At 41.5% G+C, this 23,112-nt stretch overlaps 1 protein-coding gene across 3 annotated transcripts in view; it reads left to right on the top strand.

Moving 5' to 3' along the window:
• The window catches only part of LOC137260455 (uncharacterized), an 85,158-nt gene extending 62,952 nt beyond the window's left edge, over window positions 1-22,206 (top strand). For 2 of the 3 annotated variants that reach the window (XM_067798109.1, XM_067798110.1), the window contains one exon: window positions 15,175-22,206. In XM_067798109.1, the coding sequence (XP_067654210.1) occupies window positions 17,046-18,239 (1,194 nt within the window). In that variant the 5' untranslated portion in view covers window positions 15,175-17,045 and the 3' untranslated portion in view covers window positions 18,240-22,206. Of the gene's footprint in view, window positions 1-7,324; window positions 7,587-15,174 lie in introns of those variants that run through there. The other variant, XM_067798111.1, reaches the window with a different exon arrangement.
• The last annotated feature ends 906 nt before the right edge of the window (window positions 22,207-23,112 follow it).

Below are 23,112 nucleotides of genomic sequence, written 5' to 3'. Positions count from 1 at the left end.
TGTCTGACAACCCCCGCGAATTCAGCGTAAGATTAAACCACAGCCTAGTTTGCTGTCGTGGGAGTCAACTGTATAAAGTGGGTGGACGATATGAGTGTTTGGTGGTGACGAAGAACATGATATGTAGGTAGAAGCATGATGTCTGTTCTTATATATTCCTACACCGGCGTTTATTCCTGTAAAGGAGCCACCGGCCCATTGAAAGTATACTGCCGCGCATATCGCTTGAAGAGAGTGAGTTTTGTTTTGCGCTGCTTTTAGCAATATTGCAGCAATGTCACGGCGCGGGACACTAGAAACGGGCTCCACACATTGACACCATATGGAGAATACATCACCACGAGTTAATAAAGTTGCAAATCGGCTTTCCGAGAATATTTTTACTTTTATAAACTAGTGCTGATACATTTGATCAGAAGACACGAGGGTGAGATTCTATTTATCACCAAGAATAAATCTTCGTAATTTTTTTCTCAACACGGTTCTGCCATTAGACATGCAGTGCAGCGATGTCATAGCGCTGTGACGTCATCAAGTTCGTGGCGTCATAGCATTACCTGGGCCTTTACAAAGTCTACTGTTAAAATGATATCTCCAAGAAGATATCATTTGATCTCGCACAAGCAATATCTCATGCGGATGATAAATAGTACACTCTTTTGGGTAAACAGTACTATTTTCAAGAGCACTCTTATGTAGAGAATTGTCAGGACATTATTTATCGGAACTGAGCTTGAAAATAAAATATTCGAGATAACTTCCATCTTTGGGCCTCTGAATGTTTAGGTTCGGGATGTCTGGGCAAACGGGTGTCGACATTAGGCCTTAAACGACATAAGAAACGCACCATGACGTTTACGTTAAGTACATTATATACGACAATTCGATGTGCATGTAATTAACATCATGTTGGTGATAAATGAGTGTAAATTTTATCCCACAATACGACATGACTATGCTGTGACTGCGATGTAAATTTGTTCTCGTTATTTCGAGGTAATTGCCTGTATCAGGTTTTTATAACAACACAAATTCCACCATAACCGAGACTGATATTTGTATGTTTCGAAATAATTAATGTCGAGTTAACGGGCTTGTACTTAGATTCATCAGTTATCGATTCTGATTCATTGTTGATGAACGTAAGACCTCATTACCCTGGTAAAACCGAAATCAAACTTTATCTCAAGAAATAATCACCTTCCTGTGTCTACTACAGAAGTGCCGTTGAAGTACACTATTTACCGGTTTTTCTAATTAGCGTCAGCTGTTGTTGCCAGGATTTATCGATATTTTGCCGGCATTACGTTCATTACATCTTTCCATCCTGACCGTCGAAGCACAATGCTTTACACACGTGTTGGATATGGTAGGTAATTAACACCCTTGTCCCAAGGTGACATATTGTGGGTCAAAGGTCGCGTTACGGTCACCATCGATACGTTGTTCAAACCCACGCATGTCCTGCCGCAACGTCCAACACGCCCCCGGCCTCAGACCGACGACATCCTCCGAGATAAGAGATAGCAATAACAATTTCTATCTCGTATAATCGATATTTCACGTGTTCGTTTTAACAGCTTACATCTAAAGACTAGCGGATGTGGTCCGCCGTCTAACTTATTGATTTGAAACCAGTAATTTATCTTGAAAAATGTTTGTGTTTATAAAAACGAGGCCTTCAAAAAGCATCTTAACCTTTAAAACCTAGTTCATCCTAAGCGAATAAATATTTAATCGCTCTATTAAAGACTATCGTAATTACGACTGTGACGTTGTTGGTAGTTGTTGACAAAGAGACCATGTTGGTTTGACTGTTCTAATCTTCAAGCATCTGAAATAAAAGTTATGACAAAAGGAAACTATGTTTAAATGTGCTTCAAAAGAAGCATGGGAACACCGAGGCTTTTCATTTCTGTAGTAAATAGTATAACCTTTCCATATTGTTTTATCTTCGACTAATAAATATTTAATAGGCCCGATGGCTATATAGCAAGTTCGAGTGTGGCGTTGTTAGCAATTAGATGATGTTGATTTGATAGTTTGAACGTGTCTGAAATGTCATTTTCCCCAACTGAAACTATTTGGCACAGATAACTGACATCAAGTGCCTTTACCGATGCTGCTTTCATAAAGAATTTAAGATTCTGAAGATGATATTGTGTCTGGTTAAGATAAAAATAATAAAATAATCCTATTGTTCGTGAATTAAATGATAGTAATTTATACTTTATAGCGCTTTATGACTTAATCTAGGCACTTGCTTCCTAATGACAGTATGTCTGCTTTATAAGACGTTTTGAAACAGACAGCCCCAGTAAAGCGAGGATAATGATAATTGCTCCATATATGTTAATGATAATGATTGATAATATTGGAACAAACTAACCTCTCTAATCTGTGTGGTTTGTGCACGATGTTTCAAGGAAACATATTTCAATGAAATCAGACAATATCACTTGATAATGACTTGAACGATAGAATGTTTAATTGAAATAAACTAAAATTCTAATGACAGGGATTAAAACAATGAATAGGATGTTGACAGAGATCTGTGCTGGTTTAGAAACATGCATGAATCTGTGCTTGTATGCGTGGTTACGCTGTTGTGTGCATAGACTTTTGCTTGTATGCATGGGGATGTATTTGTATCCACGGATGTGCGGTTGTGTGCATAGACTTTTGCTTGTATGCATGGGGATGTATTTGTATCCACGGATGTGCGGTTGTGTGCATAGACCTTTGCTTGTATGCATGGGGATGTATTTGTATCCACGGATGTGCGGTTGTGTGCATAGACCTTTGCTTGTATGCATGAATTTGCGCTGGTATGCATGGATCTGTGCTTGTATGAATGGATCTGCTTGTATGCATGGATCTGTGCTTGTATGCATACACCAGTGGTTGTATGCATAGATCTATCTGTATGCATGATCTGTACTTGTATGCGTGTATCTCTGCTTGTACGCGTGTATCTCTGCTTGTATGTTTGAATCTACGCTTGTTCATTGCTGATGAAGTGTCCCCGTATGTTCAGATGGAACTCATGGTGCCCTCGATGTGTCAAACGTCCCTCTTCTGCTGATAAGGATAAAAACGGGATGTTGTGAATAAAATATGAGCTCAGCGCTTCGAGGTGAAGTGGAGCTTGCTGGTATTGCTTGTTGGAGCAGAATACCACCGGATAACCTTTTCCTCACATACACAGGTTGTGAGGCTTGTATCATGGAATCACTGGAACGTGTCATGCTGTACATCGCTCGCTATCATGCATGTCATCCAAAGGGTTGGGCGTGGAGGTACGTGTATCTCGGTGTTGGGGAAACGCGATGAATTGGAAACTGTTAAGATATATTCATATGGTTACATTATTAAAGATGATTAAAGTATACGTGGTTAGAAACATCCTGGTTGATCCTCGAGCATTTCTGCCTAGCTGCCGTTCTCCACAGCATATATTTGTTCATATGTTCCAACGCTAAATATCGCTATATACTCTATAAAAATTGAGTATGTTAACGCTTGTGCGTCGACTGGTGGTGGGTAGACCAGTAGTTAAAGCGTTAGCTTGTCAGGTCGAACACCCGGGTTCGAGTCCCCACGTGGGTACAATGTGTGGAACATATTTTCGGTGTCCCGGTCGTGATTGTGCTGGAATATCGCTAAAAGTACCGGAAAGCTACACCCACTCATTCGCATATGGGTATAGGCTATCCGCTACCGCTGCACCCCAATGGTATAATTCAAACCTATGATATGAATCACTGATTTTCAAGCCTTTAACGATTTTCTTTTACATCTAGTCATCATGGTAACGCGATACGTGTACAACTGAGATACCTGGTTTGTCCTCCTACATGTAGGTGACACTTCGTGATATAACTGAAATAGACCCATCTTATCCAAGCTACGTAAATCGACGCCCGTGTTATCAATCATTGGATTGCCTGATGCAGATTCGGTTGTTCACAGATCGTGGTGATATTGATGAACGTGGAGGCGTTAGAGAAAGAAACAAACAAATAAACAAATTTCCACACCTACATGACGTGACAAGGAATCATGTTCCTCCATCCTAGTCAAAAATGAAATCTCCGGCTTTTTATTGCAACACATTCAGCTCAATAATGGGTGAAATTGGAAAGCGAGTGATGTCACGTGACATGCTCAAATCTTATCTTATCTACGTTAATTTCTCATGTGTGTGATCAGCAAGAATTCCGCAGGCAACAGGAGACGCTTAGATAACGAATCGTGATAGAGAGGTTTTTATCTCCATGGAAACCAAGACATAGAAATCGATATGCTTGAAATAAGCAATGTACATTGGCAGCAGTGGCTTAGATATATATGTGTGTGTCACAGTGCCGTCCACGTAGTCACGGCAGGTGCGTGCATCTACAGCGTCGCTGCACACGAACAATCATGACCGAGGCAGCTTATGATTTTAAGCTCAACATAAGACTGATCACATTCAATTAAGAAAATACTTCAATTAATAAATGAATATTTTTCATATCGACATGACAAGATGCTTTTGGTATTGCATAATCACGTAATGGACACTTGCCACAAGTAAAGTGAGTGAGTGAGTGAGTGAGTGAGTGGGTGAGTGAGTGAGTGAGTGAGTGAGTGAGTGAGTGAGTGAGTGAGTGAGTGAGTGAGTGAGTGAGTGAGTGAGTGAGTGAGTGAGGGCGGGCGGGTGAGTATGGCGTTACCCTATTTGTAGCAACATCCCAGTAATATCACGACAGGGCACACTAGATATGGGCTTCACACATTGTACCCATGTGGGGAATCGAACCCGTGTTATGCGTGACGAGCGAACGCTTTAACCACTAGGGTACCATGATTTGCACACAGTTCACCAATTGACCATTGTTCTCGGTGCCTCAGTTTGGTACCCATTGACCTTATAGGAGGTCAGGAGAGAAACAGCCCTTCTCTCAGTCTGGTTAATTCAGATATGGGGGTTCTCCATACTTTTCACAAAGTTGTTAGATGGTTCATTCGTCCCGCCCTTGGCTGTGCAAGGCCCACCACCCACCACGTGCACGACCCCAGAACCAATCTTCTGCTTGTTAATTTTAAAATCATGACAATGGTAGCAAAAGGAATGTGGAGTAATATAGTGTCATGTCATTTAACCGGACTAATAGATAAAGTAGTTTCCATAGAGATATCCTCCTCTCTCGACATCCGCCTCTCTATCTTCTCTGTTCTAAACCCTGGTCTGTGCGCTGTCCTACAAGACGATCTAAGCACAACGTCGACCGTAAGCCTATGTAACGTATAGCAATTACAATCACCTTAGCTCTGGGATCGCTTTGAGAACGGGTCTCTGGTATAGTTTTTGCTTGTGGGCAAATGCATTATTCCGACGTATGTTGTTTCATGGATATCGATCTTTTCCGCCACAGAATATTCCGAACTTTGGAGACACGTATTTAACGTTTACCGCGGATCTCTCCATACCCAGCCGTTGTAATAATGGTAAATGTACTCGCTGCCATAATGAGATGGCATTTTACACGAAGGTTGTTCTCTAAGAATCAAACGCAGGCCCATCATCCGATTGAGTTCCAGTTGAGTTCATTCTCTGAACACCGCGAGTTCTTAATTACAAGCGCAACCCTACTGAACGAAAGACAAAGACAGACCCCCAAAATAACGGGACAAAAATAACGTGTCAGTGTAGTTTTTAAATCCGATTAAACCCACAGTACACTTACACTAGCTGTTCAGATATAACTCCGGGCAAATTGGAAGTGACGTTGAGAAAGTTCCGATATATGACCTGTCAATGCTTGAAACACCCTGGCGCTAGATATATTGAATCACTCGCCTTGTTAGAGCATAATGAACGATCTCTCATATTGCCACGGACAGATAAGTTACCAAGTCCGAGATAAGATATTGGAGAATACATACTCTTTGCATTGTGCGGTCATTTATTTGAGAGCGAATGTGTGATAAGCGATACCCCTTTGCGCAGTGTGGATAATAGTCTGTAAAGGGCAAATGGCTTCTAACGCTAAGGGACCGGTCGTTTTACTTAGCTGACTTTCAAGCAAAGATCAACCTAAACTCTTAAAAGAAAATGTTTACCTAATGAGCAGATATATAACAACGGTGTGACATTTTAACGACCCGAAGCTCTGACAAAGCCGAATATATCGCCTTGTATTAAGACTACTGTTCACCATTGTAAACATTTAACGTCAGAAGGTAGCGATACTAGCCCTGATGTGGAGCTTTGAGGAATTCGAGCAAACGTCGGGCGGGGAATAACGTTGAACATAACCCCAGTTCATTACGTTACGGTTCCATCAAGGTAAATAACGTGGGAACATTTTCCCATTATTCCCATTGTGGTGTATAGACTGTTTAGCCTACTGGCATATATCTCTGTCTGGAGATTACACTTGGAGCCACGTAAGGAATCGGTGGACTTGTGTTCCAGTGACAGATTCATCTTGACGATAATTCTTACGTCTTTAGCCAAATACGCGCGTTTGCAAGTTCCGGAGAACGGTAATCGACTGAGCTCTGCAAATATTATTCTTGCACGAGTTCAGCAAGTAATTGAAACAGACAAACACATAAATACCTAAGTCAGCTGTTATGTCAGTAAGTAATGACACGTGCCTTTGTGGTGTCGAGCTGTATCATAATGTCAATCAGGTTATTGTCTGCTTCATGCTTCAGCAATTTACGGTCCGCCATCTAAGCTGAAGCATTGCTGATGTCGGTGTTAAAAGCAAACAGATACACTCACACACAGAATTGCCATTGTTATGTCATTTTCACTAAACAGAACGAGGACACCCCGTTCTCAAAAACATAAAAAAAACCACCCATTTACCGCTCAGCGGGCTAATGGCTGATATTTATTAAGTTGGAGTAGCCAGCTATCACCAGGAAACACGATCTCAAAATCAACCCCTTCCAACCAGCAATCTCACTCAAGTCAATCTCGTTGAAATTCAATGACAATTTTTTTGTTGTAATAACAACGTACCCTACCACTTCGTCACGAGCCGATACCGACTATCTCCCAAACACTATAATCTACTTTCAGGCGTCCAAAAAAAGACACACTCTGTGTTGTACCGCCTTAGAACATACACTCGAGGTCCCGTGACCCACATACGGACAAAAGCCGTGTTGCATGCCAGAATCCATCGAGAAAATAACAGTCCTCTTTTCTTTACCTGCCGCGAAAACTGACACACACGTCGCTGACTGCACGAACTAACTATGGTCTCTCCCCTCCCTACCTACACACAATGCTTCATTGAGTCTGGGAGATTGTGGAGAGGACCTGTTAATATCATGTTTCTTGACCCAGGGGTAATTACACAGAAAGCCAGGCCCGACCCAGTCGGCCTTTCAAACACAGAACGCCTGTTTGGAATGTGGCTGTGACCTCCACCAAGGGTCGCGACGTTTACCTGTACAGACACTGGTGTCTCATTCAGAGCAGGACGTGGAACGGGAAGGTTCAACCATCTCTCGGTTGCCATTTGAAGGCTTGGGATATTTAGCCACTGGATATACCGATGGAGTTTTACCTGTAGCTTAAGGTAACGTGTCTTAGGTCTCAGATGGGCGATTTAGTTGTTTGCTCTGCGGATAGATACCATCGGCCGTTGTCAGTGAATTACTTCAGGATTTCACGTTAACAATATGCCTGGACCTATAGCGTTTCGCTGGGTTGTAAACAACGCTGGCAACATATCCTTCTATTTGGTGTTAGGACGGGTCGATCTTTATGTCTCTGAAATGCAAATGTTTTACGTTGTATTGTTTTGTTCCATTCGCTGATATATAACAAAGGTTCACGGAGAATGTGCTCATTTTGAATCTGAGTGTTTTAGAGAAGAAGAGACGTATGAGTTTGGTGTCAGGTGGATGAGGGTATATCTTATTTTAGAACCATTCTTAAAGTCGTGTGTTTAGTGAAATACCGTAAAGAGAGTATTTAACTGTATCCTACGCTACGACTGTGGATTTTTTTTATCTTCTACCTTCGTCACTTAAACCCTTGGCAAGTTCGGATAAAACTAAACCCAGTCTATTTTCCTTTAATCAACATACCAAGACAACAGAGAACGAATTTATGTGAAAAAAAATATTTTAAAGAAATGTCATAGGCTAAGATTCTGCCTCAACCCATAACCACTGAACTCAGGCTGGACAAGGGTCAGGGCGAAGGTAGCCTTGTGGTTAAAGCGTTCACTCATCAAGCTGAACACCCGAGTTCGATTCCCCATATGGGTTCAATGTGTGAGTCCCAATTCTGGTGTCCCTTGCCGTGATATTTCTAAAAGCGGCGTAAACCAAACTCACTCACTCACTCACTCACTCACAGAGGCCAGTGTTACCTTCATAATGTCAAATGGCGAGATACCGACAGTACAAACTGAAAAAATATATTGAAACCCGACCCAGTGACCTTAGTACCGCTTATAAAGTTCATTAGAAACTGTGTAAAATGTGCGCCGATTAACAGAACAAAATGGCTGGGGAAGTGTGAAAACCGCATATTTGTGGCCTGTAAATATTTAAACAGCGTTCTCAAGATGTTCTTTTAAAATTCTTTTGAAATTAATTCGTATTTATTTTAATACAGTAAAATTCGAAACTACCTCTAACGTTAATGTTTAATATGACGGCAACCGATACCTATTGTGTACCGGGGTATATGGTATATAAAGTGCTATACGATATGCAATAAGGGGGCATATCAAGTGGGTAATCGACATATCAATACCCGCTAGGAATGCCGATGATTATTTAGACAATGTAGCAAATATTACTGCTGAATAATATATATCCACGGTGCTTTAGGTACAGCTCTGCAGGTAGTATTGATTTAATCATTGCACCTAGAGTCCTCAGTAAAACATCGACACAATCCGTAGACTTCTAGGAGTGTGTGTGTATTGATAATAGGATCGATAGTCGGGTGATATTGGTGACATTAGCACGACAGGTTCATTGATGCTTAAACTTGTGATGAGTTCGATTCCAGTGTTGGTTACATGTAATTCAAGGATCCTAGATAATCTCTCCATCAGAGCACAGTATTTGTCACAGTGTTGTAGCCTTCCCGCAGATGTTTGTATTTCTCTATCCATGGTCTTTGAGGATGTACGTTCGTATAATGCAATATCTGACTTAATATCCCTTTTAATACCCTTTTAATAACACTTCCTGACACAGCAGTGAAATATGGAAAATAGTAACATGTCTCAAAAACAGTATTGTTTTCGATCCAGTCCTTTCCGCAATTCCAGTGCTCTGAATGAAGTATGTGTAAATTTTCCAAATATTCTCAACTAAGTCTCCCATCTCATTTAGGCTCCTTCTCATTGTATAACATACTCACAAATACTTGTGTATATCTGATATATGTATATTCATAGTCTTAATGATAGTCAGCATAAGATGTACACAACACGCCGATACGACCAAAATATGTTTGTTACTTTCAATATTGCGGGTACTCTTGAAATGTTTCAAACACGGATACCCCTGAAATGTTCCAAACACGCAATGTGCAAAGAAATTCGACACCGGTCAGAAAAAATGTGGGAACTCAAAACGGAATGGTGAATATTATGAATCTCAAGACAGTCTTCTGCAAGCCAGAATTCTGGTGTCGTGAGTTCGAGTCCTTGCTCTGTCAGATTTGTATTAGATTTAGATTTAGATTTAGATTTAGATTTAGATTTAGATTTAGATCTTAGGTCAGTCAGCTCCATAACAGTACTGGCAGTGTGCGAAACAGTTTCCAAATTTTGCTTGCCAGTCGGGCTAGCTATGCCTAATAGTTACCTGCCCACAAAATAATTACATGTACAAATACATGACTGTATAGATGAGAGAAAGATATTGTCGGACTGGCACGGATTTCATTAGACACGATTTATATGATAAACATTTGTGTCGGGCCTTTTAGAATTACATGATTTAGAAGTGTACTATAACTTAACAAGTCGGGGGGAGTGAAAGATTTACAATATGACCCCATGACAATTTACTCGCCAGTCGGGCCAGTGAATGTGAAGATGTACTTCACCGGTTGGATTTGTACTGTCCATGGGCTGGCGACTCAGTGGCAATTTCGCACACTTAGTGCACGTGGGTTTAGCCAAGTTGGTGCATGCTCGGCGAGTTCCTCCGACACAATGTGACGCTCTGTCAGAGCACCATTATACCCACTCGTTCACCTCAATATTCATAAGCTTATTTAAGGACACGTAATGCCTATACGATATGCACCGATTAAAAATACATATTCGGGCTTTCAGTTGTCGAACCTCCATTGGAAAGTTTCATGCATCAGACATGACATAAACGGTGCATGCCCTGAGGACGTGGTTGCCAAACACGCCATATTACCCGACACACATGTGGGATTATGTACGAGGTATTTGCGTCTTTCGTTAACAAGACGTCCAGGTTACCTCAGGATAAGTGACAAGGCTAAATAATGTTTATATACCTCGAGGACAGGGATGAATAGTAAAACGTATTCTTCCCAACAAAATAACAATTGCATAGCTGGTCTGTCACTTTCAGGACGCTACGTCAACATCTGACTGTAATCTGGTTTATTTCTGTAGGTTGACGCCCCACCTAGTGTCTTGCGATGTACTTACTTCTACCACGGACCGAAACGCTCACTGGGGCTACAATTTTCTTTGTGACCGGCTGAAAATGGCCTCTTTGATTACACGATCTGTACTCTGTAATTTGCGAATTCTAACTGCCGTGGTATTCTGTACTAGGTACTGTACCCTAGTACCCCCAGAGTCCGGGGGAACTAGGTCACCATCGATCTTTGCTTCTTATACCAGGTGATCACATTGGTTGTTCAGACTAGACTGACTGGCTGGCTGTCATCTCACGGAGTGTCGGTATATACTGTTGTGAGTTCAATCACTGGCTCTTCAGGTCCAGACTCAAGTATGTAACGTCTGTTGTCTAGTAGCTTGTATACTTGACAGTTTGGCGTTAGAAATGTTTGACTTTGAGACTACATGTATGTGTGATGTTTTGATCGTTGTTACACTGCTAAACATGTGGTACTTAGGTGCAACTTGCATGAAGATAAGAGTACCTTTATAGAGGAAGTCTGAAACACTGATTAGTTCGAACATGATATGACCTAAATAAACTAACTAACTAAATAAATAAACAAACAAACAAACAATTAAACAAACAAACAAACAAACAAATAAATAAATAAATAAATAAATAAATAAATAAATAAATAAATAAATAAATAAATAAATAAATAAATAAATAAATAAATAAATGATAACTCTAACAGACCTAATGAAATAGACTCCTGACATAAGTACAGAGAAAAAATAAACTGGGATTTATAGGCAGATAGCTTAATAACAGGACAAACTCGTACCCTTATCGGAGGTTTGTTGACATATTGACCTCGATGTTACTACCTCCAAGTAATGTCTTTGCTTGGTAGAAATATAGATAAAAAGTATAAAAGTGCATTATCGACGTAAATAATCAAGTTGTTTCTCACCCATTATCTCTTTACATATGCATGGTCATGTGTGGGTATATATATTATTTATCCAACGTTATTTGTTTGTCATATGCAAAGATATCGCAGCCTGTATTGAGCCTGTCGGATATACCTAATCGCCAGTGACTCTACACGCTTTACAACCTTGAACAACAGACTATTGTCAATGTGTGTCGACCATCCACATGACCCCAGCCCACACACCCCACCCTTTAACCCTACTCTTCCTCGAAAACACTTCTGTGTTTTATACTCATGGGTATGTATTTTTAAAAATATTTGCACATACCACTGATCAATAATTAGTAGATATTTTAATTACCATAACACATTAGACACTAAGGTTATATATAATAATATGTTTCCAGACAGTGACGTAATTGTATTTCAGTCCATATTCCATGTAGCATGTCATTTCTGGTGCTCCATCAACATCTTTTTGAGTGAAAAATCTTTTAAAAGATAACATTGATTAATCTAGACCCATGTTCTGTGTATATTTTACATAAGACACATCTAATAAAACGTATCCTCCTTTGAGTGATATTTTGGATGTTCGGAAATGCAATATATACTTTATGGACAATATCTGTCGTGAGTACGACGATATATAACAAACTGTTATCCATTAAGTCAAAACCTATAAAACCTATCCCGTAAGGAGATTACACGAGTGAGTGAGTGAGTTTAGTTTTACGCCGCAATCATTAATATTCCAGCTGTCTGTATATAATCGAGTCTGGACCAGACAAACCAGTGATCACCACCTGAGCATCGATCTGCTCAAATGGGAACCGATGGCATGAAATAATGTCAACCAAGTCAGCGAGCCTGACCACCCGATCTCGTTAGTCACCTCTTACGACAAGCATAGCCGCCTTTCATGGCAAGCATGGGTTGCTAAAGGCCTGTTCTACCTCGGATCTTCACGGGTCAAGATTACATGAACAAATCTGGAAACTAATTAAACACCTTATCTGTATATTTCACAGTCTTATACATTTTATAAAATGTAACCTGTAGTAATTGTGGCGATCAGTGTAAATGTTCCAGTCCTGTCAATATGGAGTCCCTCCAATACCAGCCTGACGCACATTGATGACACTGTAGTCCCACTTACTGTGACAGTTACAAGCAGGAAAATATGCTAGAAGACGTATGAATAAATTACTTCATCTCAGATACCTGCTGTAAGATTAAACCAGGGATAATCTCTATATATAGGCTCCCTGATTAAACACAACCCACCCACCCACTCAGCCAAGCTTAGCCCAGTCTCACTGCCCACCAAGGTAGGATGGGCGATGTTGTCTGGCGCGTGGTGCTCGCTCATCACAGACTTATATCTTGTCTTGGAAATGAATATGTTTTACAGAACAAAGTCGTGTTAAGTTGCCACAATATTAAATGACAGTGAATCCCGAGACTTGTTTCATTTCCGAAATCTAGACTTGCATGGACTGTACTGGGTATAGTTTCCCAAGATCCGTATGACAAACTAGCTCGTCTGTCTCACAGTCCTTGGCTTCCACATTTCCCCTTCCACCATTTCTGCAGTGCTAAAGCCCGAAATAAAACAAGACTAAATTTCCCAAATTTCTGATCGACTCCTTTTGTAGTTAAAAAGGAATTATTTGTTTCTGTCAAAACTATACATATATTCGGAGACTAAGGCTTAGTTTTCTGAATAGCTGGTTACACTGAAGACTTGTATTAGATTCCAGATACGCTACTATTTTGGTTTTGTGCCGCTACTAGCAATGTTACGGTGGGGAACGACCCGTGAAGGTCTGGGGTAGGATAGGCCTTCAGCAACCCCTGCTTGTCGTAAGAGGCGACTAACGGGATCGGGTGGTCAGGCTTGCTGACTAGGTTGGCACATGTCATCGGTTCGGTTCCCAGTCGTGCAGATCTCTCTCTCTCTCTCTCTCTCTCTCTCTCTCTCTCTCTCTCTCTCTCTCTCTCTCTCTCTCTCTCTCTCTCTCTCTCTCTCTCTCTCTCTCTCTCTCTCTCTCTCTCTCTCTCTCTCTCTCTCTCTCTCTCTCTCTCTGGTGTAAATTCCTTTCTCAGCGGCATCTGTTTCCAATCAGCTCAAGGTAAAATAACAAACACGCACCCTTTCCTTATAATACCCTAGCCATAAAACCATAAACACGATCAGCTTATTACCTGAACATTCTTGACATAACAATCCGCCACCTGTGTCTAATCGCACATATCTTATCAGTTTTGGGAAATACAGGTTAATTAAATCATAAAATCCCTCAAACCCAACACAGCGTTTTGTTCCGCTCACACCGCTGGTGATAATAAACGCGTGGCGAATAACACTTATCACGTATTACCTTATATCTTATCATCGTCTTATGTCCTTTGTTAGTAACTAATCTCTTTTATCTCGCCGCTCTCGCAGTATACCTGTTATTACATATGTTTTCAGTACCGTGTTACCTGGAAATACAAGTGGTAAATATTTGCGGAACGCGTTCTGCGATAATTTTCCTGGCTCGGTTTCATGAATCTCTTTCTCCCTGTAATTTGACCATATTCGCCATAAAGAACACATACATTCGTCATAATTTTGCCGTTATCCAAATGTAAGATATTATGAGAGAGGGATAGAGAGTTCTTTCAAGGTGGAATCTATTTTTTCAATGTGCATGTTAGAATATTGTCATCATGTAGGAACACCTTGTCTCATGTGTACATGTTATTTCAGACAGCAAATGTTTGATAGTTTTAATCACACTGTGTTAGGTATAAACACAATGTGTTTTATGTATACACGGTGTAGTTATATTGAATTTCTGGGTGGAAGCCTGTCAACGGCAAAAACAAAAAGTACGACGTATGACATAAAATATTTGGAATGTTACCGTCCTCATCGGTTTCAATACCAGTCGCTGTTAAATCATTTTTTCTTATAATAATCGAATTTTTATGATTTTCATATGAACAACCGTTATGCAGTATACAAAAAATATTATTATTTTATTATTACACTATTTCACTATCCGAACGTTTTTGATGAAAAACAGAGGTGTCCGGATTATCGCGGCCTGACTGTATTATGACTGGTATTAGTATGATTATTCATCCCGCAACAGCAGATATAAATACATGTATTGTCACCTAAGGAAGATGTATGAGAAACCTGTGTATATTGCTGATATTGTTAATTGTATGCACCTCTTACTTCAAGATCTCCTAGCAACTGACAAACATGTTAGACAAACATATATATATGCCATGTTTATTGCTGAAAAGTGAACAAACATGACAGTCAAAATATAATCAGCAAATTTTTGGACAAGCAAAATGTGATAGGGGAATATGCCTTCCGGGGCATTGCTGAGGCCACAGAATAAATATGTTATTTTTATAGATGTGGTATTCGTGTTGGTATTTGTCGTGGCTCGCAAATGTTGAACACGTGTGTTCTATTTATAGTATCACTACTAAGAGTCCTATTACTGGTAAGATTGCATCATTTATTACAAGTTTATTAACGTCCCTTTCACAATTCATAGCACTAATGATGTCTTATTCAGTGTTACATTGCTTGTCAATTTCACAGATGACTAATTATAGCCTTTATTCCTTTGCAGGTGGTTTGGTGATCACCCAATCAAAGCGCTGGACGACCTGTCAATCAACCCTGATTGACGAGGGACTATTTGAATTGTCATTAATGACAGAAGTGACAAATTACTTCAACTTGGGGAACACATGAAACTTGGGGGCTGAATAATTCGCCATCCTTCCCAGGAGTTGATGCTCGTTTCAAGCGTAGAGTAAACTGCGATTTGAAACCTGAAGGGCTGTCAAACACAGTGACACATTTTTGTGTTGGAACAATTTGACACTTTTTCAAGATTTTATGGTGTTCAGTTTTCATATCTGGATTCTCCGAATGCGACGTCTGTCATCGAGTGCATTGTTGAAAGCTCGCCATTATTAGAGATATATTTATGCCAGTAATTCCGCGAGCAGAGAGAAAAGTTTCAAGGAATGCTCTTTAAACATTGTTGATCCCCTCAAAAACTCTCGATCTGCAATCCTCGCGTTCCTTCGTGTCTTTGTGAGCCAGGGTCGTCTACTGACACGGGATTACTTTGAACAGACGACAGTTCCCACAGAAGACGACATACTGTATGTGTCACTTGAAGACGGAGTGAGGACGTGAAACAAACCCGAAACTCATTGTGCATCCTCGGAATTTTCCTGTTTGAGTTAATGATAACAAACGTCGGTTGCTGATAGCATCAGCCAAATCGTGTGGTTGTGAATGTAAGCAGACGGCATTTTGTGTGCCACATTTTCCCCCACTGGATGTGACACTGCAAACAGAGGTCATCTCATTGAGTGTGTGCATCCACAACAAACGTCGTGGAATTAACTTTCTTCTAAATATCAGGACAGTCATAATCGCCAAACAGACGACATCTCTTGAGGCAGTTTTCAAAGACCGATAGTGAAACAGAATCCGCACAGACCGTGATAAAGAAAAGGATCGTATTACGCTCCCCACTTCACTGTGCCCGACCCAAACCCACGGCCACACATCACTGACAACCGACCCCTCCCGTCTCGCCAACTGTTGCCAGTACTGCCCTTCCAGCTGTTGCCCAACGACCTGCCTAGTACATGAATCGGTGCACCACAGCGCTACAGCCCAGACCGTAGTGTCTTAGTGGTAGGCTCTCCTCGGAGCTCATAGAGCCACACAGTCGAGCAAGGGAAACGAACGGGATCACAGGCAAAGCAGAGATTCCCTCTCAGAACAAAGCGGAGGGCTAGCGGTGTGGTACTCGACTGCCGAGTCGCGTGAGTGTTCAGCTGTTGTGAGGACTAGCGGGCCTCAGTATTCTCGGATCGTACACGGACGAGAGATTGTTGTGGATTGAAAGTGTTGTGATCGAAGGAGAGTTCACGATTTTGCTGTTTATAGATTAACGCTACACATTTCATATTGTCTTGTGATATCGAGGAATTTCATATTTGGGGAATTAAGGAAATAATCTCGAGTGAATTTTGAATTTGAACATACCTGAGGACAATTTTCAAAGAACAACTCTTAGCCGCGCTGGCTGGAACTAACTGAGTCCATATTCATTTCCGAAGACTGCGGAGTTTTGTGAGATATCTGTGCTGTTGTGAAAAGCAATACTGAGAGAATTATCAAGACGTTTCACGGACGGTCGCTATCAAACATACAACCCGTCATCTTAATTCAAACGTGAACAACAAATTCACAGGAATTCGGTGATAAAATTTCACTGAAAATCGAAGACGGCGGAATTCCGGGCATATTTCAACGAAAAGTAAACAAGCCCTCCGCTCAGATCCCGAGCTTTCCTCGGAGGCTGCAGGTAACCGCACCGTGTCGTCTGCTTCTCCCGCCATGTTGATTTTCCAGGTTGAAGGGTATTGATCGTCTGCTGTAGTCAGTGTAAGCTAGATTACCGAGCTATCCAACATGGCGTTTGGTTCTCTCACTGCAAGGATGTTTGTGCGGGGTTTTACCCCTGGATGTATTCTTCTGGTTCTGCTCTGTGAGCTGCCTGTGAGGGGTGAGGACCCTCCCGTGTGCACAGTGAAAGGACGTGTATATACAGAACTGAAGTGGTACGGTTATCTCGTTCAGAAACCTTTCCACCAAGACTGGGCCAAGATTCAGTACCAGATCTCATACCCAGTGTCGGAATGCTGCACCAACCTGCTTATATACTACGATGATCAGATTCGGGAACTAAAAGAGGGGATGACTTGTAAGGAACGAGAGAACATTCTACCCGCGAACAACAATCAAGTGATCCCGTTATACAAGAACAACAAAACAGTAGGGTGCAATGTCTGGAACAAAACCGGAGAGTCATACTATGTGTGTCTCGGGGAGCGAATCTTCCGATCGAGCGGCCCCAGAACTTGGTATTTCGCTCTCAGTCGCTGTGGGTCAAAGACTCCGTTGAATTTAAACTATGTATTTAATATTTCTGGATTCTATGGCGAGTGTGAGGACGACCCTCTTGCTAAGACCTACATTCCCCCTGTCAACGCTCCCACGGATAGATACATGTTTGTGGCTATCGGTCTAGGGGTGGTGGCAGGGGTTGCTCTCATTCTAGCTGCTATTTTCTTCGCGTTGTGGCTCCTGGGAACTAGGAACCGGACTGCGAATAAGGGCAGCTCCGTGACGTCGAGCCAAGCCACCATGACTCAGGACGACGTCTTCTACGTGAACCCGTCCCTGTCCGACCAGGGACAGACGGACTACAGCCAGTCGAGCTCTGAGAACTATTATGAAGTTATTCCAGAGAGACGGAGCTATGAGAGCATCAACACTCATCTTGCCGTACCCCACGGTCACGGGCACGCTCATGGTCACCCCCACCCCCACGCCCACGGGGCAAGGCATGCAACATATGTTAAGGACATGCGCCACCCGTCATTCCCAGCGCAGCTTTTGTTTGAGGATTACCCACCTCCTCCCTACCAGCCACCCCGCGGCCTACCCAAACACCACACCCTTCATCACCCACCCCACCATCACCATCCTCTGATCGCCGCCCATTCCCTTCACCACACAGCTCAAATCAGAGAGAGACCCGGTGGGGCAGGGCCAGGACCAGAGAGAGTCCCCCTTCAGACCCACACGGAAACAAGTGCATAAACTGATATCCGATAGTGATGTGGGTTAAGGTATTGATGGCCACCCGCGGGGGGGTTGATTCGGACCTGACCTCAGAAGGATCCCGTGGACTTTTGGACCAAAGTGTACAAGTATCGTGATTCATGTTGATATTACAAAATTAAAGACATCTGTGCAGTGGATTCATCCTCGTGTGTCAGGGGTGTTCGTGAACAATCTCAAGATGGAGGAAGTCGTTTTGTTGTATGTACCCAAAACATTTTTGAATCCATTTTATTCATCCAGACTGTGTTTCCACCAACACAAGTGTGCCAATCACACTCAACATTGTGCGAACTGGAATATCTATGTCTCATTTCTCAACATAGAAACACACTTAGCACTTATCCCTCGTGTGTACAAAGTTCACGACCTTGGACAATGTAGAGGCACCAACAGACATGCTTCACATGACCTATAACTCTTGACCTGACCTCTCACCTTGCCTTCAAGGCCGCGGTGACCTTGTTTTGCTCAGATGGTTTTGAAAGTGCTATTTGCGATGAATGTTCAGAAGTATTGGAATATTCTGTCGACTGACGGAGCGAGTAAGGATGTTTTGTTGGAGGTTTTGTGGAATTGGGGTTTTTTGGACAGAGCACCGAAAAGCGAAGGCATCGGGAGTGACTTTTTTATACATTCCCGCCCCCGACCCCACCCCACCCCCACCCCCCCCAAAAAAAAAACCAGAAACGTAGAAAATGTATTACAAATAAATTTTGTATGTGACAATTTTTTTACAAATCGTGACTTTTTACCTCAAAACTATGACACCATGGCGAGTACAAAGGAGTCTGTGCCTTACGGCGGTAGTTAACTGTGTCAAGATGTCAATTTCAGTTTCAAGATGAATGATATGACAAATAACCGATGACAATATGTCACGTGGGATGATTAATGGCAAACAGGGGAGACAACTTGTGTCGAGAGAAGAGAAACGGATGCTGTTGAAAGTGGCTTAAGCGAGACCCGTGTATATGTTTGATCGTTAGCATCATCTATCTTGGGAGAAACATGACTCATTACACTGGATGGTGTGTAGTATTGGAACGATCGACAATGTTGTGTTTGACATGGGCAGTCGATTGTCATGCACCTACGGCCTGAACATCCCGCGGTCTCCTAGCGTTCAGTCCTCTCATCACCGAGCAGCAAAACAGCGGGAAAAACACCGAAGTAGAACTGTTGAATCTGTGGTCTGTGTTGCGATTTGTATGATTCCTTAATTAGAGAGGTTTCCTGTTGCTAGGCAACGGCGAAAAACGTGATACTCTTTGGGTTCAGCGAGCGAGGCCTCTGTGCCGAGTGTGGGGGATTCCTGATCAGCTTTGAAATTACTCCAGCAACAGAGACGTGTGTTCTGAAATTGCTTTTAAAGAATTAAACCGATGTTGTGAATGTAATTATGTACAGCTCGGCATGTTGCCAGATGCCGATATTCCTTCAACGCTGTGTCTCGTCATCTAATGAAAGCAATAGGAACTTTCCACTGGACTACAACTGGGACGGTCGTTGTTTGTGAGTTTTACCCGTGGTGTCTATATTTGAAATCGACACAGATTTGACTTTGACAATTAGCTACACAAACTTGATATGTACAAATTGATATGTATTGTGTATCACGAACAAACAACACTGTTACTAAATCGGGTGTATTCGAAAATATGTGCATTATGATTATTCATACATAACTGAATAGACACCTGTATTGAAATCCTTGTTACTTCTGTACTTTGCTGGTTTCCTTGTACAGTCTGTTTGAAAGTGCAATTTATTACGAATATCAAATAATTAAAAAATAACCACAAACAGGAGGTTGTTTACATGTGTTCCATCACTTGTTGAAATATACAGTGTCAGTTTCACACCTTGATACGTCAACAAATTAATTATCGGCTCTTATCCTAGAATGCCACCTGCAAATAATTTATTTTGAAACTGACCAAATTACCATCTTATAATATTTTCTATTTATATCATCTTGTCTGTCTGCTAAGGTGACCATATAGTCAAAGTTTATTTAACAGACATATACCTTGTGAATATAGAAGGAAGAATGCGTCGCACTTGTAAACTAGTTTTGGCCCGCGTTGTATATCGGTTTGTCATTAAATATATACTAACCGTATTGCGTTGTTAAAATACCTAACTGTTATAATACTTACACAATTTAGAACACTTACACAATGTAGAATATACATATCTGAAATTGACATATTTGTTCTGTGAAGTAAACGTTGAAAGACTGAACATGTACGTGTAGCCAGCCTTACAGACATAATCTGGAACAGATGTAATGTCGGGATGTGCAAAGCGTTAAGCGAAATCCCGGTGTCTGTTCCCCATATGGGTACATGTGTAAAGCTGAAACTCTACATAAAACGGCGTAAAGCAATAATCAAAAGATCCAAATGTAACTGAACACATGTTTCATGTTGTCAGGTTCAAGAAGATTTCGCGATGTGATGAACACGTGTAAACAAACAGTATGAAATTAGCATCACCATTCCCCGTAACCCATTCCAGAGAAGAAAGAGTACCACTAAAACGAAAAGGACAACTTTCATATCACTATAGCATATTAAGGCGACATCATTAGGAGAATTGATGACAGAACTATATTGATATGAAAGACTGGTGGTCTTTTACCTCTTGTAAGTGGTATCAACTTAGGCTATCAACCGTTGGTTATTGTATAACGTGCATATTGGTTGGACACCAGTATTTATCTGCGGTTTATTAACGACATTATTGACGATATATGACATTTATGTTGAGCAATGATGTGCTGTCGTTTGTGATTCATTTCAAACAGTGGCGTACGTTTCTGTAATTGATTTTTTTTCTAAGAAACCTGAAAATCATTTGCATGCTATGTTGTTTATGCTATTATCAGATTTGAAACTAGCGTTAATTTATCACGATTTCCTGGAACAGATTCGATCTCATACCCGTTTATAGTGATTGCCTCGAAAGGTTTCGATCCATCAGTCAGTCGCGAGTAATTGTTTTGATCGTCGTTTTCAGCTGACCTATTTTACGATGTGCCGACTGCTGTCTATATCAAATCTAGGTCATCAGGGCAACAAGCGTCTGTGAAATTTACATTTTGTGTGAAATTTGCATTTCGCTGATTTCGCGATAACTCTTGACTGGTTTGTTTGATTGGTTGTTCTGAAGATCATATTTATTTATATGTCTCCATATATAACCGTGTATCATATATATCATTTCACTGATGTTCAGGACGTCTAGCATTTTGTGATAATGATATACATGTATTCAAATTGATGCCCCTTCTGTTTATAACTGGACTGTCTGGTCCAGACTCGATTGTTGGCACATAGCTCGAATATTGCTCAGTGCGTCAGACAACAAACAAACAATGTCGGAGTTAGTAAGGTCTGGAAGTGGGGGTCAGCAACACCGCCCTCCTTACCCCAGCACTTCCCGTTTCCCGCCAGCATGGCGTCCATACCCAACCCCACCCTTACACCCACCCGTTATACCGATCTACACTCGTTCCGACCCACTTCCTTCCACACCACAATCCACACCCTTCACGTCCACATTCCAGGAACAGGAATAGTTCCTTCATGTAGGATCTCACTAGACCCAGCAACGCCCACTTCATTCGTTTCTCCACTTTCAGGCTAACGAACCGCTAAACATGTCCCTCCGCTCATTGTCACGTTGAATGTTTCACGAATCACTTTCAAATACGTTGTCATTTTGCTCTAAAGTAAGCCAGTGAAGGTCCGATTGCAGAATGTACACGGGCATAAGATTTGAGAGTTCGACAGAATCCGAGAAATCGTGATAAATCAACACAGGTCGCTCTGCTCATTATCATATTTTCTCTCGATATTCTCGCCATTGTGACGTCATCACCCAGCATTTGTTTTTGCCAATGTTGCATTGAATATTTTGATATAAATCATTCTAAAAATCCGTATTTTATGTTGTTTGTATGAAGTTGGACAGGGTCCTGTGACGATGGAGTCCTAGGCCCTGGTTTAGCTGAGATCCACCCAGATGGGCCCGATGGCTTCACACATTGTACCCACGCGAGGAATCGAACCCAGGTCTTTGACGGGACGAGATACGCTAGGCTACCCAACCACCCATGAGGTTTCCAGCGGCAACTTACACATTTACAGTCAGATTGTGAAATCAGTCATTTCATGAAATGACTAGAAAATGCAGTCATTTCGTGAAATGAATAACAGGGTCAGCAATTTCGTGTTATATTTCGTAACAACGATCAATATACTGCTGTCATTTCACGAATGTCACGTAATAACTTAATCTACAATAGTGGATCACAATTTTAACATCACCTACTGTCAATAACATTTAAAACTATTGTGGCAGCGACTGTTGCACTTCAGTTTGGCTTTGGAGCATTTACACCTGTTTGTTTGACACTTGCGGTGTCCAGAGCAGCCACACCTCACAAACCCTGTCCACCACATATACAAAAAAGTGAAATTTCATGAAATGACTCCAGTATATACATGGTAGTTATACAAAATGACACGAAATGGGCGACCCTCTCAATCATTTCACGAAATGACTGTAATTTTCACATCTGGGTGTAAGAGTATTTGACTGTGAAGTGATCAGTTCTCCTAGTGGCTCGGGCAGTGGGGTAGCCTAGTGGCTAAAGTGCTCGCTCGTCACGCCGTAGACACGGGTTCGGTTCCCCATATGGGCACAATGTTGAAACCTATCTTTGCTGTTCCCCGCGGTGATATTGCTGAAATATTGCTAAAAGCGGTGGAACACCCAACACCCATTGGTTGCACACTCTTGAGAAAGAGGGAGGGAACACTTCAAATTCACCCGTTTTCAA

This window comes from Haliotis asinina, chromosome 13, assembly GCF_037392515.1.
Source record: "Haliotis asinina isolate JCU_RB_2024 chromosome 13, JCU_Hal_asi_v2, whole genome shotgun sequence".
NCBI classification, from domain to species: domain Eukaryota; kingdom Metazoa; phylum Mollusca; class Gastropoda; order Lepetellida; family Haliotidae; genus Haliotis; species Haliotis asinina.
This window is presented reverse-complemented; position numbering and strand designations above follow the sequence as displayed.